Genomic DNA, 21,609 nt, shown 5'->3' on the forward strand with positions numbered 1-21,609 from the left:
CCAGTGAAGATTATCCCACATAAAATTAACAATTAAAACTTGAATGCCAGTTAAAAGTCCCCGAGGGGGTTCGAGAACAGCCAACCTATGCCAGAGGGAAGATGCTACAAGATTATTAACAATCAGTGTTCTTCCCCTAAAAGACATTCTGGGTAAAAGCCACCGCCACTTGGCTAGCTTGTTCTGTACAGCCTGTAAAACCCCCTCCCAGTTCTTTTTAACTACAGTATCACTTCCCAGAAAAACCCCTAGATATTTAAAACCATCTTTAGCCCATTTTAAACCCTCTGGCAAGGTTGGCTCTTCTCCTTCCCAGTTCCCTACCAGGAGTCCTGTACTCTTAGCCCAGTTCACTTTTGCTGACGACATTTTATTAAAATCTTTAATAATATCAGTTAAAATTCCAACATCTCGATTACTTGTGATGCCAAGAACGACATCATCGGCATAAGCTGATAGATAAAAGCGTGGAATTTCAGAGTGAATAAAAACACCTAAAAGCTCTTTTCTAAGTCGGTGAAGCATGGGTTCAATTGCTAAAGAGTACAGCATTCCTGATAGGGAACAGCCCTGTCTAATACCCCTCCCAACTTTAAAAGGAGCACACAAGCCACCATTGACCTTCAGTACACTCTCAATGTCCGCATAGAGCACTTTTATCATAGAAATAAAAGTTGATGAAAAACCAAAAGCTTTAAAAGTATCCCACAAGTATTCATGCTCGACCCTATCAAAAGCTTTTTCTTGGTCCAGGGAGACCAGTCCAAAGCGGGGACCCCACCCAGACACTTCTAATAAATCTCTAATAAGAGAAATGTTATCAAAAATTGACCTACCCGGAACACAGTATGCCTGATCCGTATGTATGGCCTGCCCAATCACCTCCTTCAGCCGGTTTGCTAGTACTTTGGAGAGAACTTTGTAGTCAGCACAGAGCAAGCTCACAGGTCTCCAGTTCTTGATGTCCGTGAGGTCTCCTTTTTTTGGCAACAGGGCAAGGACCGCTCTTCTGCAGCTCAGGGGTAACTGCCCCCCAGCCAGGCTGCCATGGAGCACTTCCAGCAGGTCCTCCCCCATCACCTCCCAAAAAGACTTATAAAAGTCAACAGGCAGACCGTCAACCCCAGGAGCCTTCCCATTGGCCATGCCCTGTAGTGCCCCATGCAGCTCCTGCATGGACACGGGTTGCTCCAGCTCTTCATTGGCTGCAGGGGACACCTGTGGCAAACCGTCATAAAAGCGCTGCTGTGCCGACTGGTCCTCCATCCACTCAGGGGAATAGAGCTCAGAGTAGAACTCCACAGCTCTCTCTCTGACCTCTGCTGGGTCAGAGAGCTCCCTGCCATCGGCTGCACGGAGACAGTGAATAACCTTACTCTGGCCATTCTTCTTCTCCAAACTGAAGAAAAACTGCGACGGGGCATCCATTTCAGAGAGGTTTTGAAAGCGAGATCTGATCAGAGCACCCTGTGCCCGAAGGCCGAGCAGGTCAGCTAGGGCAGCCTTCTTGCCCTTAAGTGTCTGGGTGTGGTCCTGGTCCACCCCAGCTTCTGCAGTGCTCTGTAAAAACAATATATCCTTCTCTAAAACGGTAACAGATTGTGATATGCTGTTCGTGACATTGAGAGTGTACTGCTTACAGAATTGCTGGATTTGTATTTTGCCAACATCCCACCATTGTTGTACAGAATTAAAATCAACTTTTTTAGACCTCCAAGTGCCCCAAAAAAAAGTAAAACAACGTCTAAAATTAAGATCATTTAAAAGACTGGTGTTAAAATGCCAGTAAGCACTCTTAGGTTTAACATGATTAATAAAAACTCTCCCTGACACCATACTGTGATCAGAAAAACCAACTGGGGTGATAAAACATTCCTTAAAAATCTGTAAATGATGTTTAAAACAATAAAACCTATCCAATCTAGCCATAGAAATAAAACCATCCCTAGCGTGCGCCCAAGTATACTGGTGAGCAGTATTATGTTTGGAGCGCCACACATCAGCCAATTCACGAGTTTCAATAAAATGATTAAGGATGCGCCTGGAAGCTGGATCAGGTTCAAAGTGATTCCGATCTAAAACATCACTTGTGCAATTAAAATCACCCCCAATAATTAAAAAGTGTTGTGTATCACACTGTGCTACTGTGGCAGAGAGTTTTTCTAAAAAAATACACCTGTCTTTAGGTATTACTGGTGAATAAATACAAATAAAAACCAAATAAATATTTTCAAACTTTACAGTAACTTTTAAAAGACGACCCCCCACTACCTCTTCAGACACACAGGACTGGGGCATAAAAAAAGGTGAGAAAAGGACAGCAACACCACTGGAGTTAGAGGTTCCATGTGAAAGGCACACCTCCCCCCCCCACTCCCTCTGCCAGTCCACCGCGTTCACCCCATCACTGTGAGTCTCCTGGACCAGAGCAACGTCCACTCGCTTAGTTTTTAAAAGTTCAAAGAGAACTGCTCTTTTTCTCACGTCTCGTGCTCCGTTAACATTAAAAGAAGCTACTTTAAAATCACTCATTAATAAAAACAAAGCAAAGCTAAAAAACAGAACAGAGACGGAGAAAAAGGGCAGTTCATACCTTTGAGTCGTCATCGGGATGGCCAAGTAGTTTCCTCACAGCTGTAACGTGTTTACGCAACCTGTGCACATCTGGCTCTCCTATCCCCCCCTCCTCCTCACTCCTCGTTAAAACCTTAGAACACTTTAAAAACATCTCCAGATCAGGGAAAAAATCCTCTACTTTTACATTTCGTTTACCTTTAGTTTCGTTTAAAAATTTATGCACCTGATCAGGAGTGTATTTACTACTACTGAGAGCGCGTTTAACAGAGCGCGGTGAGTCGGAGGATTCGCGCGCGCACTCCGCAGCAGAATCCTCCGACTCACTCGCTGAACCGGTTTCAGCCCGGGGCCGAGAGGACACACTGGGTTTCGGGATTTTAGATGGTTTTGACTTTTTTGCCTGGCGGCTGGAGGTTTCCCTCAGAGCCGGCCGTTTAAACACGGGCTCTTTTTCACGCGCCTGACTCGGTTCGCACTCCATTTCATCATTATTAATACTGCATTCACTGTTTTGTGAATCAGAGAGCGTTACCGTGTCGCCGAGCTCTGCTGGCCCCTCCCGCTCGCGCTGATCTGACCCACTCGCACCGTCCACAGCACCGTCCGCCTCCGCCGCCACCTCCTCCTCCACCTCCTCCTCCTGCCGCTGCTGCCGCTCCGCGGCCAGCGGAGCCTCCGCCCGGCTCACCGCGGGCCGAGCAGCGTCAGCAGCGGCAGACTCAGGCCGAGCCCCCCCTGCCCGCTCCGGGCAGCTCCGCACCAGGTGCCCCTCAGCCCCGCAACCGAAACACTTCATTGTCTCAGTAGTAGCAAACACAACATAATCAAAACCGTCTATCTTAAATCTTAGAGCCAGATTTAATTCCTCAGCATTATCATTTAAAACCATAAAAACCCTTCTCCTAAAAGAAACGACGTGTTTGAGGAGATGAGATTTACAGCCTAAAGGAACCTTATTTATTCCCGACATTACTTGGCCATGCCGGGACAGCTCGCGGGTCAGAACAGAATCACTAATAAAAGGAGGGACGTTGCTCAGAATAACTTTTTTGGTTGGTTTAACCAGGGGAAACACAGTGATGTGTGTGCCTTTCAATGAAATCCCCGACACCACCAGCTGATTCACCTTTTCAACACTGTCCAAAAATAAAACAACGGCACTGTTCATCCGGGAGGCTGATAAAATGGAGTCATACCCCACAACAGCCCCCACCTTTAAACTGACCTCCTCAACGGAAAAATCAACCCCGACCGGCACTTTAACACCATGCCGGCGAGAAAGCCCGTCAAACTTCCCACCTACACCTGCACCTGCACCCGCCACCCCCGCCATGCTGCACGCCGGCGTCCACCCCCGCTAAACCCCTCTAAACCCCACTAACCCCTAACCCACAGCCCCCACCCGCCCAGTCCTGTGCTCACTACCTCCCCTTACACCCAAAAACCTAAACTAAACCCCAAATAACCAAAGAAAAACAGAAATAAACACAAAAGAAAGGGAAACAGTCGCTCTCACACACACACTCACTCCACACGCTCCACAAACGCCACGCATGCGCAGAGAGAGAGAGAGAGAGAGGGAGGAAGAGAGCAAAAGCAAGTGGGAGAAAGCGAGAGAATTAGAGAAAGATAGAGAGAGCAAGATAAAGAAAGGAAGAGAGCAAAAGCAAGTGGGAGAAACCTAGAGAAAGAAAAAAGATTCAGATAGAGAGAGAGAGAGAGAGAGAGAGAGAGAGAGAGAGAGAGAGAAAGAGAGAGAGAGAGAAGTGAGCAAAATCAAGTGGGAGAAAGCAAGAGAAGGAGGGAAAGATTGAGAGAGCAAGAGAGAGAGAGCAAGAGAGAGCAAGAGAGCAAAAGCAAGTGGGAGAAAGCGAGAGAAGGAGAGAAAGATTTAGAGAGTGAGAGAGAGGGAGGAAGAGAGCAAAGCAAGTGGGAGAAAGCGAGAGAAGGAAAGAAAGATTGAGAGAGCAAGAGAAAGAAAGGAAGAGAGCAAAAGCAAGTGGGAGAAAGCGAGAGAAGGAGAGAAAGATAGAAAGAGCAAGAGAAAGAGAGGAAGAGAGCAAAAGCAAGTGGGAGAAAGCAAGAGAAGGAAAGAAAGATTGAGAGAGAGAGAGAGAGAGAGAGGGAAGAAGAGAGCAAAAGCAAGTGGGAGAAAGCGAGAGAATTAGAGAAAGATAGAGAGAGCAAGATAAAGAAAGGAAGAGAGCAAAAGCAAGTGGGAGAAATCTAGAGAAAGAAAAAAGATTCAGATAGATAGATAGAGAGAGAGAGAGGTGAGCAAAATCAAGTGGGAGAAAGCAAGAGAAGGAGGGAAAGATTGAGAGAGCAAGAGAAAGAGAGGAAGAGAGCAAAAGCAAGTGGGAGAAAGCGAGAGAAGGAGAGAAAGATTGAGAGAGCAAGAGAGAGAGGGAGGAAGAGAGCAAAAGCAAGTGGGAGAAAGCGAGAGAAGGAAAGAAAGATTGAGAGAGCAAGAGAGAGAGAGGAAGTGAGCAAAATCAAGTGGGAGAAAGTGAGAGAAGGAGAGAAAGATTGAGAGATTGAGATTTAACATGATCTTTATTTAACATTATTCTAAACACATGGGAAAACTGTAAAAACCAGAAAACTTCATGTATCAAACAGACACACTCATCTATATAAACTCATCAGACAATCAGATAGACAACCAAATACTCCTATCCAATCATCCTAATATACCTCTTTTTTGAAACACATTTAAAACCTACCAAACATCAAACTGCAATACATCAAATGTGCACAATTAATTCATCATCATCATCATCAACAGAACATAAAACTTGATTCTGAGCCCACATTAAGCAAAACTCCTGTAAACGATGAGTCAGTTTAAAATAAGCAAATTCAAGTCTTAATCTGGATTTAACCAAGTTCCTCAGCATCACCTCAGGATTCACTGTCCCAGTCCCTCTCAACACATTCCTCCGTGTTAACCAGATTGAGAGCTTTGCAGTCCCCAATAAAAAGTTCATCAAACAGATTTTATCTTTTTTTGTTTTACAGTAAGTCACACCATAAATAAAAAGACCATCAGTAAACAGTACACCAAAATCAGACATCCAAGACTTGAGACATTGAAACATGTTCCGGAGTCTCTCACACTTCAGAAACAAATGTTCTACATTCTCCTCCTCGCCACAGGAGGGACAAGAAGCCGTCACAGTGGGGTCAATGTGGGCGACATGTTTATTCGTAGCTATAGCCCTGTGTATGATCCTCCACTGTAAATTACCACAACGTTTCTCAATTGGGGGTTTATATAAGGTCCTCCAGCATGTTTTAGGAGACAATCCCGGAGGTAACGAGTCTCGCCACCCAGATTCACTGATCTGACTCAGCATGTTCTGATGCAGGACCTTAACACACACTATGTAGAGGTCATTTTTGGAAGCACTGGGAAAATTGGTAAGCTGTGGAAATCTAAAAGATAATAAAAGACCTTCATCCTCAGAGAGCTCATGTTTTGCAGAGATGGATAGGGAAGGAAAAAAGTTATTATGAATATCTGTGCCATCCTCCAGAGCTTGTTTATAAGTCTGTGGTAGTACAGAAACCAACTCTCGCATCATCCGCTGCAGTAAACGAGTAGACTTGATGCCTTTTTGTAAACTGAGAGTCTCAAGGGTTTTCCAAGACCCTTCAGTTCGCAGACTGCCAATCTTGGTTAATCCAGCCTTAAGGAAGCTTCGACGTATGCTGCAGGACCTCAGAATTCCCACCTGTATAAAAGGGTTGAAGAACAGAGGCTCCTCATTGACCATAAACACTGGGTCTACTTCCGGTCTGCTGCTCTTCAGCATTGAGCACCAAGCCCTCAAAACAGACTGGTAAAAAACTGAGGTTCCTTCTAGGTTCATATCCTCCAGACTTAAAATAAACAGATGTTTATCATACCCAGCGTTCTCCACCCGCTGTAGTAGCTGACAGGCAGTGGTATTCCACAGCAGTCCCTCAGTGTAAAGTAATCTCTGTGCAGATTGTAAACGAAAAGCTTTTATACGACTGGGGAGATCGACAAGGCCTTGACCTCCTTCCTGTCGGGGCAAATAAAGAACGGAGGCCCGGGTCCAATGCTGCCCTCTCCAAAAGAAATATAACATTTTTCTCTGAATGCCCTGAATTAATGTGTCAAGAGGTTCCAGTGGGATGAGCTTGTGCCACAGCATAGAAGCAATCAGATTATTAATGATGAGAACTCTTCCTCTGTAGGATAGACGTGGAAGGATCCAGGTCCAGCGAAGTAGTCGACCCTCCACCTTCTCCATTAATCCTTCCCAGTTTTTCTCTTGGTAGGTTTCCGTCCCAAGGAATACTCCAAGATATTTTATCCCATGTTTTCCCCACTGTAAGTTCTCAGGTAAAACTGGAGGCCCTTCTTCTCGCCATTCACCAACGAGCACAGACTCTGTCTTACTCCAGTTTACCTTCGATGAGGTAGCTGCAGTATATTTTGCCAGGGTTTCCATGAGGATGTGGACATCATCTTGTTTGGTGATGAAGATCAGAACATCATCCGCATATGCAGACAAGATTAGCTTTCCCGGAGAACTCCCTACAGTGAGACCCTGCATTTCTCTTCGCAGCCGATTTAGTAGAGGCTCAATAGCGAGGCTGTAAAGTTGACCTGATAGTGGACAGCCTTGTCTAATTCCTCTCTTCAGTTCTACTGGAAGACTGAGACCTCCTCCCACTTTTAGTAAAGCTGTAGCACGCACATAAAGAAGTTTGACCCAAGCTATAAAATCTTCATTAAAACCTAAAGCCTCCATTGTTTTAAAAAGATAGGTGTGATCCACTCTATCGAAGGCTTTCTCTTGATCCAGAGATAAAAAGCCCAAATTACATGACTCTGTCTTACTTAATTCAAACAGGTCTCGAACTAGAAAAATATTGTCCATTATACATCTTCCAGGTACACAGTATGTTTGGTCTGGGTGTATTAAAAACTCCATGACCCTTTTCAACCTGTTAGCTAAGACCTTGGACATAATTTTATAGTCTGTACATAACAAAGCCACTGGTCTCCAGTTTTTTAAAAGACTCAAATCTCCTTTTTTTGGCAGAAGAGATAAAACAGCCCTCGTACAACTCACTGGCAGTTTTCCGTTTTGGTACGACCAGTAAAAAAAAATTAAACAAATCTGTACCAATCACTCCCCAAAAAGTTTTATAGAATTCTGCATTGAGTCCATCAAGTCCCGCTGCTCGGCCTGTAGACAACTGTCCTACTGCCTCAGTGAACTCCTGAAACTCAATGACTTTTCCTAAATCCTCAGCTTGTGTTTGGCTCAACGTTGGTAAATCTGTTAAAAGATCATCTACACAATCATGATCTATATTTTCTGCAGAGTAAAGTTCAGAATAAAATTTTAAAGCAATGCTCCTCATTTCTGTAACATCTGTGGTCATGATTCCATCAGGACGTTTTAATTGCATCATCTGATTTTGAGTCTTCCCTTTTCTTTCCAAGTTAAAAAAAATAAGATGTTGGAGCATCCATATCATTAATGCTACAAAAGTTTGCTCGAATAAGTGTCTGTTTAGCTTGTTCATTTAAATAACAACCCAGTGACCTCCTCTTTTCTTCTAAACTCTTACTTTTACCTGCATCTTTTTTTTTAATCATTTCCGTTTCCAGTGCGTTTATTTTTTGTTCTAGCTCATCCAATGTAATTTTTTCTACAGCTTTTTTTTGCTCTACATATTGCTGACAAAATATCCTGATATGACTTTTACCTAAATCCCACCAAGTGGCCAAACTCTCATATATAGTTTTCTTTGTTTGCCATTTTTCCCAAAAGAATTTAAAATGACGACAGAAAAGTTCATCTTGTAAAAGCCTTTTGTCAAAACGCCATAAAGGTGTAGCTTTAAAATTATTTGACAAAACAAGTTCTAATATCACCAGGTGGTGATCTGAAAGACCACTTGGCTGTATACAAACATTTAAGACTTTATTCCTATCCCTGTCACTAAGATAAAAACGGTCCAATCTAGCAGCACTGAGTCTTGTCCCTGTTGATTTAATCCATGTATACTGTTTTACTCCCGGATTTCTCTCTCTCCAAGGGTCAATAAGATTCTTAGCTTTTAGTAAATTATTCAAAACCTGACCTGAAAGGAAGTGAGGCTCCTCCCCAATCCGGTCTACAGTAAAATCAGTAGTACAGTTCCAGTCTCCTCCCATCAACACTACAATATTAGAAAGATTATTCTCTTCTTCCAGCTTACTTCTTAATTTATTTATACTTTTAATTCTGTCCTTTGCTACATTAGGTGCATATATGTTAATCAGGAGAAAATCTGTATTTCTAATTTGTGTTTTAATTAGTAAAATCCGACCTTGTTCTACATCTAAAACCTGAGTATTAGTCAGAATTAATCTTTTAGAAATTAAAATAGCAACTCCCGCGGACAAATTTGACCCATGACTAAAAAAGGAAATATTATCCTGCCAAAAGAGTTTCCACTCTAATGCATTTTCCTCATTACTATGAGTCTCTTGTAGAAAAACAATATCTAAGTTTTTTTGTTTAACATGTTCCGCTATTATAGCCCATGTATTCTTATCTCTACCTCCGTTCATATTTAATGTTCCTACTTTCAACTTCTCCATAAAGAAGAGAGAAAAAAGGAAACAAACAAGAAGAAGGAGACTGTTAAAAGACAGAGACAGACCCGTTGTTGTGATTAGAAACAATTATTCTCTATTAGGATTCCTTTGTCATTTGCTTTCTTACCTTCATCAATTTTCTCAGGTCTGTTACGTGTTTTTTCAACCGGTATCTTTTTTTCTGACTCAGTTCTATAATGCTTGCCGTCTGACCGGCTTTTTCAACAGAATTAATAAATTTTACTGGATCTGGAAAAAAAGTCCAAAATGTTTACTTTTTTACCGTAGGTCTAATCTAGGACATCATTTAATTCTGACACTGAATACAACTTCTGATCTGGTCCAGGCAGAGAGACAGCCCCAGAAATATCTGAAGCACAGTCATCCTCCACCCCAGAAAGAGCTTCTCCCTGAGATAGAGTGAGACCCATGACAGACTGACCAGCACCAGTTTGACTATCAGTACAGTCATTGGATTTATCATTATCCACATCACCCTCATCATCAGTTGCCATACCCATGTCTTCATCATTTTCCCTGGTCTGAGCACTCTCAAGTTCACAGTGCTCCAAAATCTCTGCTGAGGGAACCCGAGTTTCCCTAACCTCGTTCCCTGACCCAGAACCAGCAGAAACCACCACATGCTCATCCTGAGCCAACGCCATGGATACAGGTATAGGAGGAGTGGCCTCAGCCACACTCTCCTCACCCGGACCAGTGCTCCGTTTAGCAACACTACCTGCGCCCTGCCAGGCACGCCTCTTACTCGGTTTGGGACTAGAGCTGGGCCCAGCTACTGCTTCAGCAACAGCAGCAGCAGCAGCAGCACTGGACCCTGCCTCACCCTGCAGAGAACCAGCCACCACCTCAGCAGCACTGGACCCTGCCACCTCATCTCTTACACCACCTGCATGTGGGCATGCTGATCTTACATGCCCCAGATCACCACACTCAAAACATTTCATCACCCCAGCACTGGCATACAACATAAAAGATCTGCCCTCATGTTTAACCCGAAAAGAGATGTCTAGAGTTGGACCATTCTCCAGAATCATCAGCACACTTCTCCTAAAAGAGACCATCTGCTGAAGATCTGGTTCCTCATAATTTAAACGCACTTTCCTGATTTCACTGACAATTTTCCCAAAGTGTGATGTCGTTATCCAGGAAAGGCGGCACATTTGACACAATGACGCGACTGGTCACAGAAACCAGCGGAGAAACTTGAATAAATTCATCGCTTACCGTAATGCCTTCTTCCACTAGTTTATCCACAAACTGTCCCTCGCTGACAAATACCACCACTGCTTTGTTCATGCGGGACGCCGCCGTCATGTTTATATTCCCGATCACCGCTCCCATCGCGAGCACCACCTGCTTCACCGTGACCTCCGGCCTCGGGACGCAGCACACACCGTGGCGGAGCGAGGGCGGCTCGGCCGCACCTCCAGGGCGATCCGCCATGCCGCCCTGATCCGGGGCGGGCCTGCCCGCACTCAACTCAGGAGAAAAGTTCAATCCGTTCTTAAAAAGTACTAATTCCAGTTCAGTTCACTTTCTAACCACGCAGTGATGCACCGAAAACGTGTAAAGTAGAGCAAACAGGTGAACATAAACAAAAACACTGAAAAAACACAGACGCTCTCACACACACACTCTATCCGCACGCTCTCCACACACACCTCCCAGCATGCACGAGAGAGAGAGAGAGAGAGAGAGAGAGAGAATATCCTAATATCCTTTTCACCTCCTGCTCTCTTTAATAACAGAAAGAACTACTTCAGTTATTTTTATTACTTTCACTATTTCAACATTTTATTACTGATCAATTTACTTTTCATTACATTTTATTCAACTCACATTTTATACACTCTTCCCCCCAAAATAGTTACACCCTGAGGGAAGAGTGGGATTGCGATGCTGTTCAGAAGGAAGATAAAGGTTACCAGGAGCAATAAATGATTAAGAATTTAGACCGATATGAGAAACTCTTGGTTGTATTTATTGAGCTAGACATACAACAGAAGTGTGTGATGCATGTGTATGCAGATGTTTCGGAATGGAGTTGTAGAGGTTCCTAATGGTGTCTTGAGATAACGTGTGCCAGATTTGTCAATTATTTTTCAAGTAATTTCAATTTGATTGGTAACTCTGATGAACATATTCTGTACAACAGAGGGTACTCTTGCACTTCCTTTCCTGGGGAGGTCCTGATCAGAGCCAGTTTCATCATAATGTTTTTATTGGTATTTGCGACTGCACTTGAGAACACTTTCAAAGTATTTAGTTACTATTGGAAACCTTTATAGACCTTTGTTTTGAACTATCTTTGTTTTTTAAACACCTGTATAGGTTGTGAGGTGCTATCTTGTGAGTGAGGCTTAACACTTGTCAGTCTTCTTTTTATGGTAAAGGTGATATAAATTCTGAAAATTGGAGCTAGGCCTTATAGTGGGTATCATATGGATGGAATAAGACTACCTATATAAAGGGTATATAAATGGTTAATTACAATTAGTTTATTAATGGTTACTAATTAGGTTGTAAATGCCCTAAAAATCATTAATAATCAGTTCTAACACATACGTAAAAAGGGCAACGATGACCTGTTGTTTGCCAAATAGTGAACCCATAGCTGTCTATTTTGTTGCCCTTTCTACGTATGTGTTATAACACCAACAACCTAATTAGTAACCATTAATAAACTAATTGTAAACCATTTATATACCCTTTATAAAGGTAGTCTTATTTTAAAGTGGTACCATGGAATAATCTAAAGACCTGCTTAGGCATTCAACATTTTACTATCCACATTGTCACATTGTACACATGTGTGTACCAGGAATACAACAAAAAATGCATTATCACCCACAGTGGACAGTGCAGTAAGTGGTAATGATTGTGACTGGAGGTGTCTGGTTACAACTGTCCATTCAAATACTCAACAAACACCAATAAAACCAATGGGACCATCCATTAAATCTTGTTTATAAAGATACAGAGAACTTTTTACCTTAATGCTACAGCATTTTCCTCACAGTCCATCAAAGCATCTCTGCTAGTTATCTTTAGAAATCTGGACAAGCAGTGCACTGTTAGAGTGTAGAGCTGCAGAGTGCACGAGGGAATAGTGAGACGTTTGGGATTGAGCCTTAGTTTGATGTACAAGAAGTCTGCCCTTTTTTTTCACAAGACACTATTGATTAGAATGTGCACATATGGGTCGTTTCAGGACGTGAGTCTCACAGCCGCACTGATCAGAACCATTACATCAGAAAAATCAAAGTGTCTCCGAAAAAAAACAAGCGTCTCAGATCTGACTTGAAAAGACCTGATGTGCATCACTCTAGTGTGCTAATGTGAACACAGCCTGAAAAACTGTCCCCTTTAATCTGCCAGAGTCTCACTATATTAAAATATCTCTCTCTTTCACTCTCTCTCTCTCTCTTCTTCTCTCTCTGTATTACAGACACATAGCTGAACTCATCTGTCTCACTTAGCCTTTTTGTACTCCTTCACCTCCTCCTCCATCTCTCCGTCTCTCCATCTGTCCTCAGTCTGCTGCTCTATTTTCTCTCAGCGCTGCAGTTTAGCTGGTTAGCGCTGCAGGGCTGTAATGAATGTCGGCTGGATGAAGACGAGTGGTCTAAGGACTAAACCGCCGAAATAAACAAGTTCAACTACTTGTGAAGTCTCAGGACTCAAAGTACCAGTGTGTGAGTGGTTTAGAGTTGGTTTTAAAGGTAATAGGCCTGGTTAGGGTAGATTAGAATAGATTATGTTAGAGTGGGTGTTGGTTGGTTTGGAAGGGGTTAAGTCTGGATATGGTAGATTAGAGTAGATTAGAGTAGGTTAGGGTGGGTTTTGGCTGTTTTGGAAAGGGGTTCAGTCTGGTTAGGGTAGATTGGAATAGATTAAAGTAGGTTAGGGTGACTTTCGGCTGGTGTGGAAGGGGTCGAAGTCTGGTTAGGGTAGATAAGAGTAGATTAGAGTAGGTTAGGATGAGTTTCGGTTGGTGTGGAAGGGGTTAAGTCTGGTTAGGGTAGATTAGAGTAGGTTAGAGGAAGTTTTGGTTGGTGTGGAAGGGGTTAAGTCTGGTTAGGGTAGATTATAATAGGTTAGGTTGAGTTTTGGTTGGTGTGGAAGGGGTTAAGTCTGGTTAGGGTAGATTAGAATAGATTAGAGTATGTTAGAGTGGGTGTTGGTTGGTTTGGAAGGGGTTAAGTCTGGATATGGTAGATTAGAGTAGATTAGAGTAGGTTAGGGTGGGTTTTTTCTGTTTTGGAAAGGGGTTAAGTCTGGTTCGGGTAGATTGGAATAGATTAAAGTAGGTTAGGGTGAGTTGTGGCTGGTGTGGAAGGGGTTAAGTCTGGTTAGAGTAGATAGGTTAGGGTGAGTTTCGGTTGGTGTGGAAGGGGTTTGCCCTGGTTAGGGTAGATTGGAATAGATTAGAGTAGGTTAGGTTGAGTTTTGGTTGGTGTGGAAGGGGCTAAATCTGGTTAAAGTAGATTAGAATAGATTAGAGTAGGTTAGGGTAAGTTATGGTTGATTTGGAAGGGGTTTAGTCTGGTTAGGGTAGATTAGATTAGATAAGGGTAGGTTAGGGTGAGTTTGGTTGGTTTGGAAGGGGTTAAGTCTGGTTAGGGTAGATTAGAGTAGGTTAGGGTGAGCTTTGGTTGGTGTGGAAGGGGTTAAGTCTGGTTATGGTAGATTAGAGTAGATTAGAGTAGGTTAGGTTGAGTTTTAGTTGGTGTGGAAGGGGCTAAATCTGGTTAGGGTAGATATGAATAGATTAGAGTAGGTTAGGGTAAATTTTGGTTGATTTGGAAGGGGTTTAGTCTGGTTAGGGTAGATTAGAGTAGATTAGAGTATGTTAGGGTAAATTTTGGTTGGTTTGGAAGAGGTTTGGCCTGGTTAGGGTAGATTAGAGTAGGTTAGGGTAAGATTTGGTTGATTTGGAAGGTGTTAAGTCTGATTAGGGTAGATTAGGATAGATAAGAGTAGGTTAGGGGGGGTTTTGGTTGGTGTGAAAGGGGTTAAGTCAGGTTAGGGTAGATTAGAGTAGATAAGAGTAGGGTAGGATAAGTTTTGGTTGATTTGGAAGGTGTTCTGCCTAGTTAGGGTAGATTAGAGTAGTTTAGAGTAGGTTAGGGTGAGTATTGGTTGATTTGGAAGGTGTTCTGCCTAGTTAGGGTAGATTAGAGTAGGTTAAGGTGAGTTTTGGTTGGTGTGGAAGGGGTTAAATTTGGTTAGGGTAGATTAGGGTAGATTAGAGTAAATTTGGTTGAGTTTTGGTTGATTTGGAAGGGGTTTAGTCTGGTTAGGGTAGATTAGATTAGATAAGGGTAGGTTAGGGTGAGTTTGGTTGGTTTGGAAGGGGTTAAGTCTGGTTAGGGTAGATTAGAGTAGGTTAGGGTGAGCTTTGGTTGGTGTGGAAGGGGTTAAGTCTGGTTATGGTAGATTAGAGTAGATTAGAGTAGGTTAGGTTGAGTTTTAGTTGGTGTGGAAGGGGCTAAATCTGGTTAGGGTAGATATGAATAGATTAGAGTAGGTTAGGGTAAATTTTGGTTGATTTGGAAGGGGTTTAGTCTGGTTAGGGTAGATTAGAGTAGATTAGAGTATGTTAGGGTAAATTTTGGTTGGTTTGGAAGAGGTTTGGCCTGGTTAGGGTAGATTAGAGTAGGTTAGGGTAAGATTTGGTTGATTTGGAAGGTGTTAAGTCTGATTAGGGTAGATTAGGATAGATAAGAGTAGGTTAGGGGGGGTTTTGGTTGGTGTGAAAGGGGTTAAGTCAGGTTAGGGTAGATTAGAGTAGATAAGAGTAGGGTAGGATAAGTTTTGGTTGATTTGGAAGGTGTTCTGCCTAGTTAGGGTAGATTAGAGTAGTTTAGAGTAGGTTAGGGTGAGTATTGGTTGATTTGGAAGGTGTTCTGCCTAGTTAGGGTAGATTAGAGTAGGTTAAGGTGAGTTTTGGTTGGTGTGGAAGGGGTTAAATTTGGTTAGGGTAGATTAGGGTAGATTAGAGTAAATTTGGTTGAGTTTTGGTTGGTGTGGAAGGGGTTAAATTTGGTTAGGGTAGATTAGAGTAAATTTGGTTGAGTTTTGGTTGGTGTGGAATGGGGCTGGCATGGTTAGGGTAGATTAGAGTAGGCTAGGGTGAGTTTTAGTTGGTTTCAAAGGTAACAGGCTTGATTAGGGTAGATTAGGGTAGATTAGAGTAGGTTAGGGAAAATTTGTGTTGGTTTGGAAGGTGTTTGGCCTCATTAGGGTAGATTAAACTTAGGAAGAATTTTGGTTTGTGTAGAATGGGTTTGTCCTGGTTAGGGTAAATTAGAGTAGATTAGAGCAGATAAGGGTAGATTAGGGTAAGTGTTGGTTGGTGTGGAAGGGGTTTGGCCTGGTTAGGGTAGATTAAAGTAGGTAAACCTATTAAGTGTAGAAAAAAGTTGATTAAAGTGAGTTTAGAATGGGCTATGGTCAGTTAGAGTTGGTGTGGATGGGTTTGGTAACTTATAATGGGTTAATTTTTGAGTTAGGGTGAGTTCATGGAAGGTTGGGTGGGATTATAACAAGACTGGGTAGGTTTAGAGTAGGTTAAGACGGGCTTTAATTGCTTAATTATGAATAAAATATGGTATTAAATATGTTTTCTATCAGGTACGTCAACTTGAGAAGTTCTTGCACAAATGAACTAAAAAAAACAGCTTCAAACAGGAGTTTCTGAAGCAAAACAGAAGAATCATAAATGTTTTTCAATTTGACAACACACACACACACACACCCACACACACACAGAGCTCATTGTTTTATGTATTAACTGCGGTGCTCCTGAGGGTCAGGGCGTTACTGTAGAGGTCAGACAGGAGAGGGTCTGATGGGCGGATGTGATCAGATAGTGTAGGACAGGGACGATATCGCAGCACGGCATTCTGGGACCAAAACGGAGCCAGACACGGATTGATCGGACTCATTTAGAAACCTCTCCTTCAGGCATCACACACACACACACACACACACACACACACACACACACACACACACACACACACACACACACTCTCTCTCTGATCAGCAGGCTGGAGTGAGGGAGGTTGTGGTTTAAAATCACATTCATCACACCCTGACTTGCCCAAGGAGACCCAGCTCACCCTCATTAGCATAACGCTCTGTTGACCCGCCCACTCTCAAATCCACTCATCTATCATTGGACAGGACACAGTCAGTGATAGAGCGAGAACACACACACACACACACACACACACACACGTGCGCACAGAGACTTCTACTGTCTCTAAAAAGTCAGTCAGACTTGTTTCTCTCAAACACCTGATCCTTCTGATCTTCTCCACCTGTCTCCTCCTTTCTACTCTTTTCCCCTCTGTCTCTTCTTTACTCCTCCTTTTGCCCTCTGCTCTCTTATTGTGCCCTGATTTATCCATATCTCGTCTATTTACTTCTCCTCTATTATCAATTCTTCTCATTTCATCTTTTTCTCTTCTTTCTCTTCTAATTCTCTTTTCTTATTTGTTTATCTATTTTCTTATTTTCCTCAAATTTTCTCTCCTATATATTTTTTTCTCCTCTAAACTCATGTCTCATGTTCTTCACTAATCTCTTATTTTTTTCCTTTATTCTCTGCTTTTCTCCTCATTCTTCACAGTTCTTATTTTGATATTTTATGTTTTTTTCCCTTCTTCCCCATTGTATCATCGTATTTACACCTCTATGCTTCTTATTTATAGTATATATTTATCTATTATATATTTTCCTCTATTCTTTTCTCTTCCTTCCTTGTTTCTCCCATTCTTCATTTTCTTTTTTCTTTTCTCCTACAGTCCATTTTCTCTCCATTGTCTTCTCTTATTTACACCTCTACTCTTTCCTTATTTACAGTGATCTATTATCTATTCTCTGCTATTCTTTCCTTTTCCCTTCTCCTCATTCCTCCAATTCTTCATTTTCTTTTCCTCTTTTCTCCCATAGTCCCTTTTCTCATGAGTTTCTTCTCCTACTAACACCTCCACTCTTAATTTATGTATTTATAGTAATAAATTATCTATTCTCCTCTATTCTCTTTTGTTCTCCTCATTTCTCCCACTCTTTATTTTGTTCCCCTTTTTTCACCTTTATTACCTTTTCTCCTCTGTGCTCTGGTTTTCTCAGTTCTCCCACTCTTCATTTTCTTCTCTTTCTCGTCTACTTCTTTATTCCAATTTTCCCTTTTCTTCTCTATCCTCTGCTTTTCCTCTAGTCTCCTCTAGACCCTTTTCTCCCCATTGTCTTGTCTTATTTACACCTCATCTCTTTTCTTATTTATAGCAATCTATTATCTATTTTCCACTACTCTCCTCTGTTCTCTTCTCCTCATTTTTCCCATTTCCACTTTTTTCTCATCCTTTTTGTTTTCATTTTTCTTTAATATTTCTTTTTCCCATTTTCTACATGTTTCTTTTATCATTTTATTCTCTATTCTCAGCTAATTTCTGATCCCCATGTTTTTATTTATTAAGAAATATCAGAAATGTGTTCCTATAAAGTAATAAAACATTGTTTATAAACCTTTTCTAAACTTAAAAAAAAAAACGCTTTTATTCTGGTCATTTCTGACTTTGCTCTTAGGTTCAGCTGTGCTATAGGTAGTAATACCGCCCTCTGGTGATGGCCAATCATCTGCGTCTCACCGCTATCAGAGGCACACTGCACCTGCTGCAGCTCAGCCAATCAGCTTTCCCAACTGCCCTGTCTCTAAACCCATACATCACTCAGTGTCCCTACAATTTTTTGCCATTTTCTAATTTAAGCTTTTTAGCTAATTTTAGGTTTAATTACCCTTTATATTATTCATCGAGAACATATTTATGACAGATCTGAATCAGAAACAGCAACACAACACACACACATACACACACAAACACACACCTGTATTCCAGTGAGAAGCTGGTCAGTTCTGTTTCATTATGAATCCATTTGAACTCCAGTGGCCAGCTGCCCTCAGCCATGCAGGTCAGAACCAACCGGTTCCGCTCCAGGTGCAGCTGAGTCCGAACCGGCTCCGTTTTAAAGTACGGAGGAACGTCATCTACAGAGAGAGAGAGAGAGAGAGAGAGAGAGAGAGAGAGAGAGAGAGAGAGAGAGAAAGAGAGATTTTATTATTCATTTTAAGACCCAAATACAATTAAACAGCTGGTCAGATCATGTGATCTGAAGAAGCAGTTTTTCATTCATGCAGTTCCTAATTCAACCTATTTATTTCATTGTTGCAAACCTCCTTAAAGCCAGTGTTAAAATCTGCAACTGACAATACAATACAGGGTTATAAATCACTATAAGTCAATATTATGAATCAGTTTTTTTATATAATTAAAGTAATACATTGCGACTGTTAAAATAAAATTTTAGGAAAACTATCATAGTATGAAAAAATGCACCATTAAAATTGAATTGAATATGAATATGAACTTGTTTTCTTTGTATTATTTGAGGTCTGAAAGATTTGCATTATTTTTGTTATTTCAGCCATTTCTCATTTTCTGCAAATAAATACTCAAAATGACAATATTTTTAGTTAGAATTTTGGAGAAATGTTGTCTGCAGTTTATAAAATAAAACAACAATGCTCATTTTATTCAAACATATACCAAATAACAAATGGAAAAATCTGAGAACCTGATTTAGAAACCTTTTGCAACTTGAGATGTCTGTTCTTGCCACTTAACCATCTGTCTTAAAGTGATGTCAGACAGTGTGCCTTGTCTTTCTTTCTTTTACACTGAAACTACGTGGCTAATGTGGCTAACACATAATAGAAATGTACACCCCTCCAGTTAGCATGGTGCTAATAGCATGATACATTCTGGTGCCTCGTTCATCTTTCAGATGTTTTTGTTAAGTTATTAATCTCTAAAGGACTTGTTTCCACCCCCTCAGCACCCGCTGTACAGATGTGTGACACAGACGTTAGCGTAGCGCTCGGCGGCTAAAGTGCAGAGTGCTGCTGCTGTGCTGAGTTCATGCTGACGATAATCACAGCCCTGTTTGAGCTGCTGCTAATGAAGCTCCTAGGCTTAATGAGAGGTGTAAATATAGAGCAAATTAATAGAAGGGTTGGATAATGTGATTATCAACTTCAGTGATAATCGAGCAGTGGAATTAAACTGTCAGAGTGATCTATTAGCCCGATAGCAAACCGCAACGCCATCGCAACCACTCCGTCTGAACCGCTCGGCTCAGAGGGCACAGAAACGACAGCACGCCCTGTGAAGGCTTAAAGGAGACAGCAGCATTGGAGAAAATTATCTCAGTAGTTTTCTATTGACATCTTCCATGTCAAATGTAGCTGCTGGAATACAGCCAATAAATCCAATTTCCCACACCAAGAGAAGAATCTAAGTAATGACATGGATCAGTAGCTCAAGCTTGCTTTGTGTTACTCCATGTTTTTTGGTCCCAAAAAACATTGTTTTACCAAGATGATTCCAAAAAGGCTCAAAAAGTTATCACTTTTACCAACACCATCACCACAATCAATACCATCCCTATCACCAGCACCATCACCATAATTAACACTATCATATATTACTATCATATATATTATTTTAACAACACTATCACCAAGGCCACTGAAATAATCAACACCAACAACACCCTCATCAGCACCATCACAGATACCATCAATACCACTATCACCAGCACCATCACCATAATTAACACTATCACTATTATTTTTAACAACACTATCACTAAGGCCACTGAAATAATCAACACCAACAACACCCTCATCAACACCCTCACAGATACCATCAATACCACTATCACCAGCACCATCACCATAATTAACACTATCACTATTATTTTTACCACACTACCATAATCAACACCATTAATATCACAACCATAAATACCATTACCATAAACAACACCATCCATATCACCAGCTCCATCACCATAATTAACACTATTACTATAATTTTTAACAACACTATCACCAACACCACTGCCATAATCAACACCCTCATCAACATCAAGACTAATAACCTCATCAACACCATCACAGATACCATCAATACCACTATCACCAGCACCATTACCATAATTAACACTATCACTATTATTTTTACCACACGACCATGATCAACACCATTAATATCACAACCATAAATACCATTACCATAATCAACACCATCCCTATCACCAACACAATCACCTTAATTAACATTATCACTATTATTTTTACCTACACTATCACAAACGCCGCTATAATAATCAACACCATAATCCACACTAACACCCTCATCAACACCATCACAGATACCACCAATACCACTATCAACACCATCACCATAATCAACACTATCACCATTATTTTAACCAACACTATCACCAACACCACTACGATAATCAACACTTTCATCAACACCATCACATATATCATCAATACCACTAACTCTAACACCAGCACCATCACCATAAATTAAGATTATCACTATCATTTTTAAAAACATTATCACCAATGCCACTACCATAGTCAACACCCTCATCAACATCAACACTAACACCCTCATCAACACCATCACAGATACCATCAATACCACTAACACCAGCACCATCACCATAATTAAGATTATCACTATCATTTTTAGCAACACTATTACCAACGCCACTACCATGGCCAACCCTCATCACCATCAACACTAACTCCCTCATTAACAATAACACTATCACCAGCACCATTAACATTCTGTAATTAACATTATCAATATAATTTTAACACTATCACCAACGCCACTACCATAATCAACACCCTCATCAACATCAACGCTAACACTCTCAACAACACTAACATCCTAATAAAAACCATCACAAACACCGTAAGTACAACTATTACAATCACCATCACCATAATTAACATCATCACTATCACTTTCATCATCAGTTTCACCAACATCACCAACACAATGCCATGACCATAACTGACAACTGACACATGACCATAACTTGCATCAGTGATATCACTACCATGAACACCATCACCATACAAACACTATATTCAACACCATCACCAACATCAACCCTAACACTTATTAACACAATCACTGTCAGAATGCCATGACTATGATAGACATCATTGCATTATTGATATCACTACACCCAACACCACCACCATAATCAACACCATTGCTAACACTATCACCAACACCCCCATCAATACAATCATAGATACCATCAATACCACTATCACAATCACCATCAGGATAATCAACACCATTACTATCACTTTTGTTACCGCTTTCACCATCACTATTATAATACTATGACCATAACTGGCTTCATTGCATCATTGATTTCACTACCACCAACACCGTCACCATTATTAACACCATCACCAACACCCTCATCAATAC

At 41.3% G+C, this 21,609-nt stretch overlaps 2 protein-coding genes across 6 annotated transcripts in view; one reads left to right on the forward strand and one right to left on the reverse strand.

The window, feature by feature from the left end:
* The window catches only part of sdk2b (sidekick cell adhesion molecule 2b), a 537,061-nt gene that overhangs the window by 124,507 nt on the left and 390,945 nt on the right, over positions 1-21,609 (reverse strand). For all 4 annotated transcript variants that reach the window (XM_049464366.1, XM_049464364.1, XM_049464365.1 and 1 more), the window contains exon 2: positions 18,128-18,287. In XM_049464366.1, coding sequence (XP_049320323.1) covers positions 18,128-18,287 — 160 coding nt within the window. The remainder of the gene's footprint in view (positions 1-18,127; positions 18,288-21,609) is intronic.
* The window catches only part of rpl38 (ribosomal protein L38), an 888,922-nt gene that overhangs the window by 83,325 nt on the left and 783,988 nt on the right, over positions 1-21,609 (forward strand). The gene's annotated exons all lie outside the window — the stretch shown is intronic.

The sequence above is a fragment of the Astyanax mexicanus genome, chromosome 15 (genome assembly GCF_023375975.1).
Source record: "Astyanax mexicanus isolate ESR-SI-001 chromosome 15, AstMex3_surface, whole genome shotgun sequence".
Lineage (NCBI taxonomy): Eukaryota > Metazoa > Chordata > Actinopteri > Characiformes > Acestrorhamphidae > Astyanax > Astyanax mexicanus.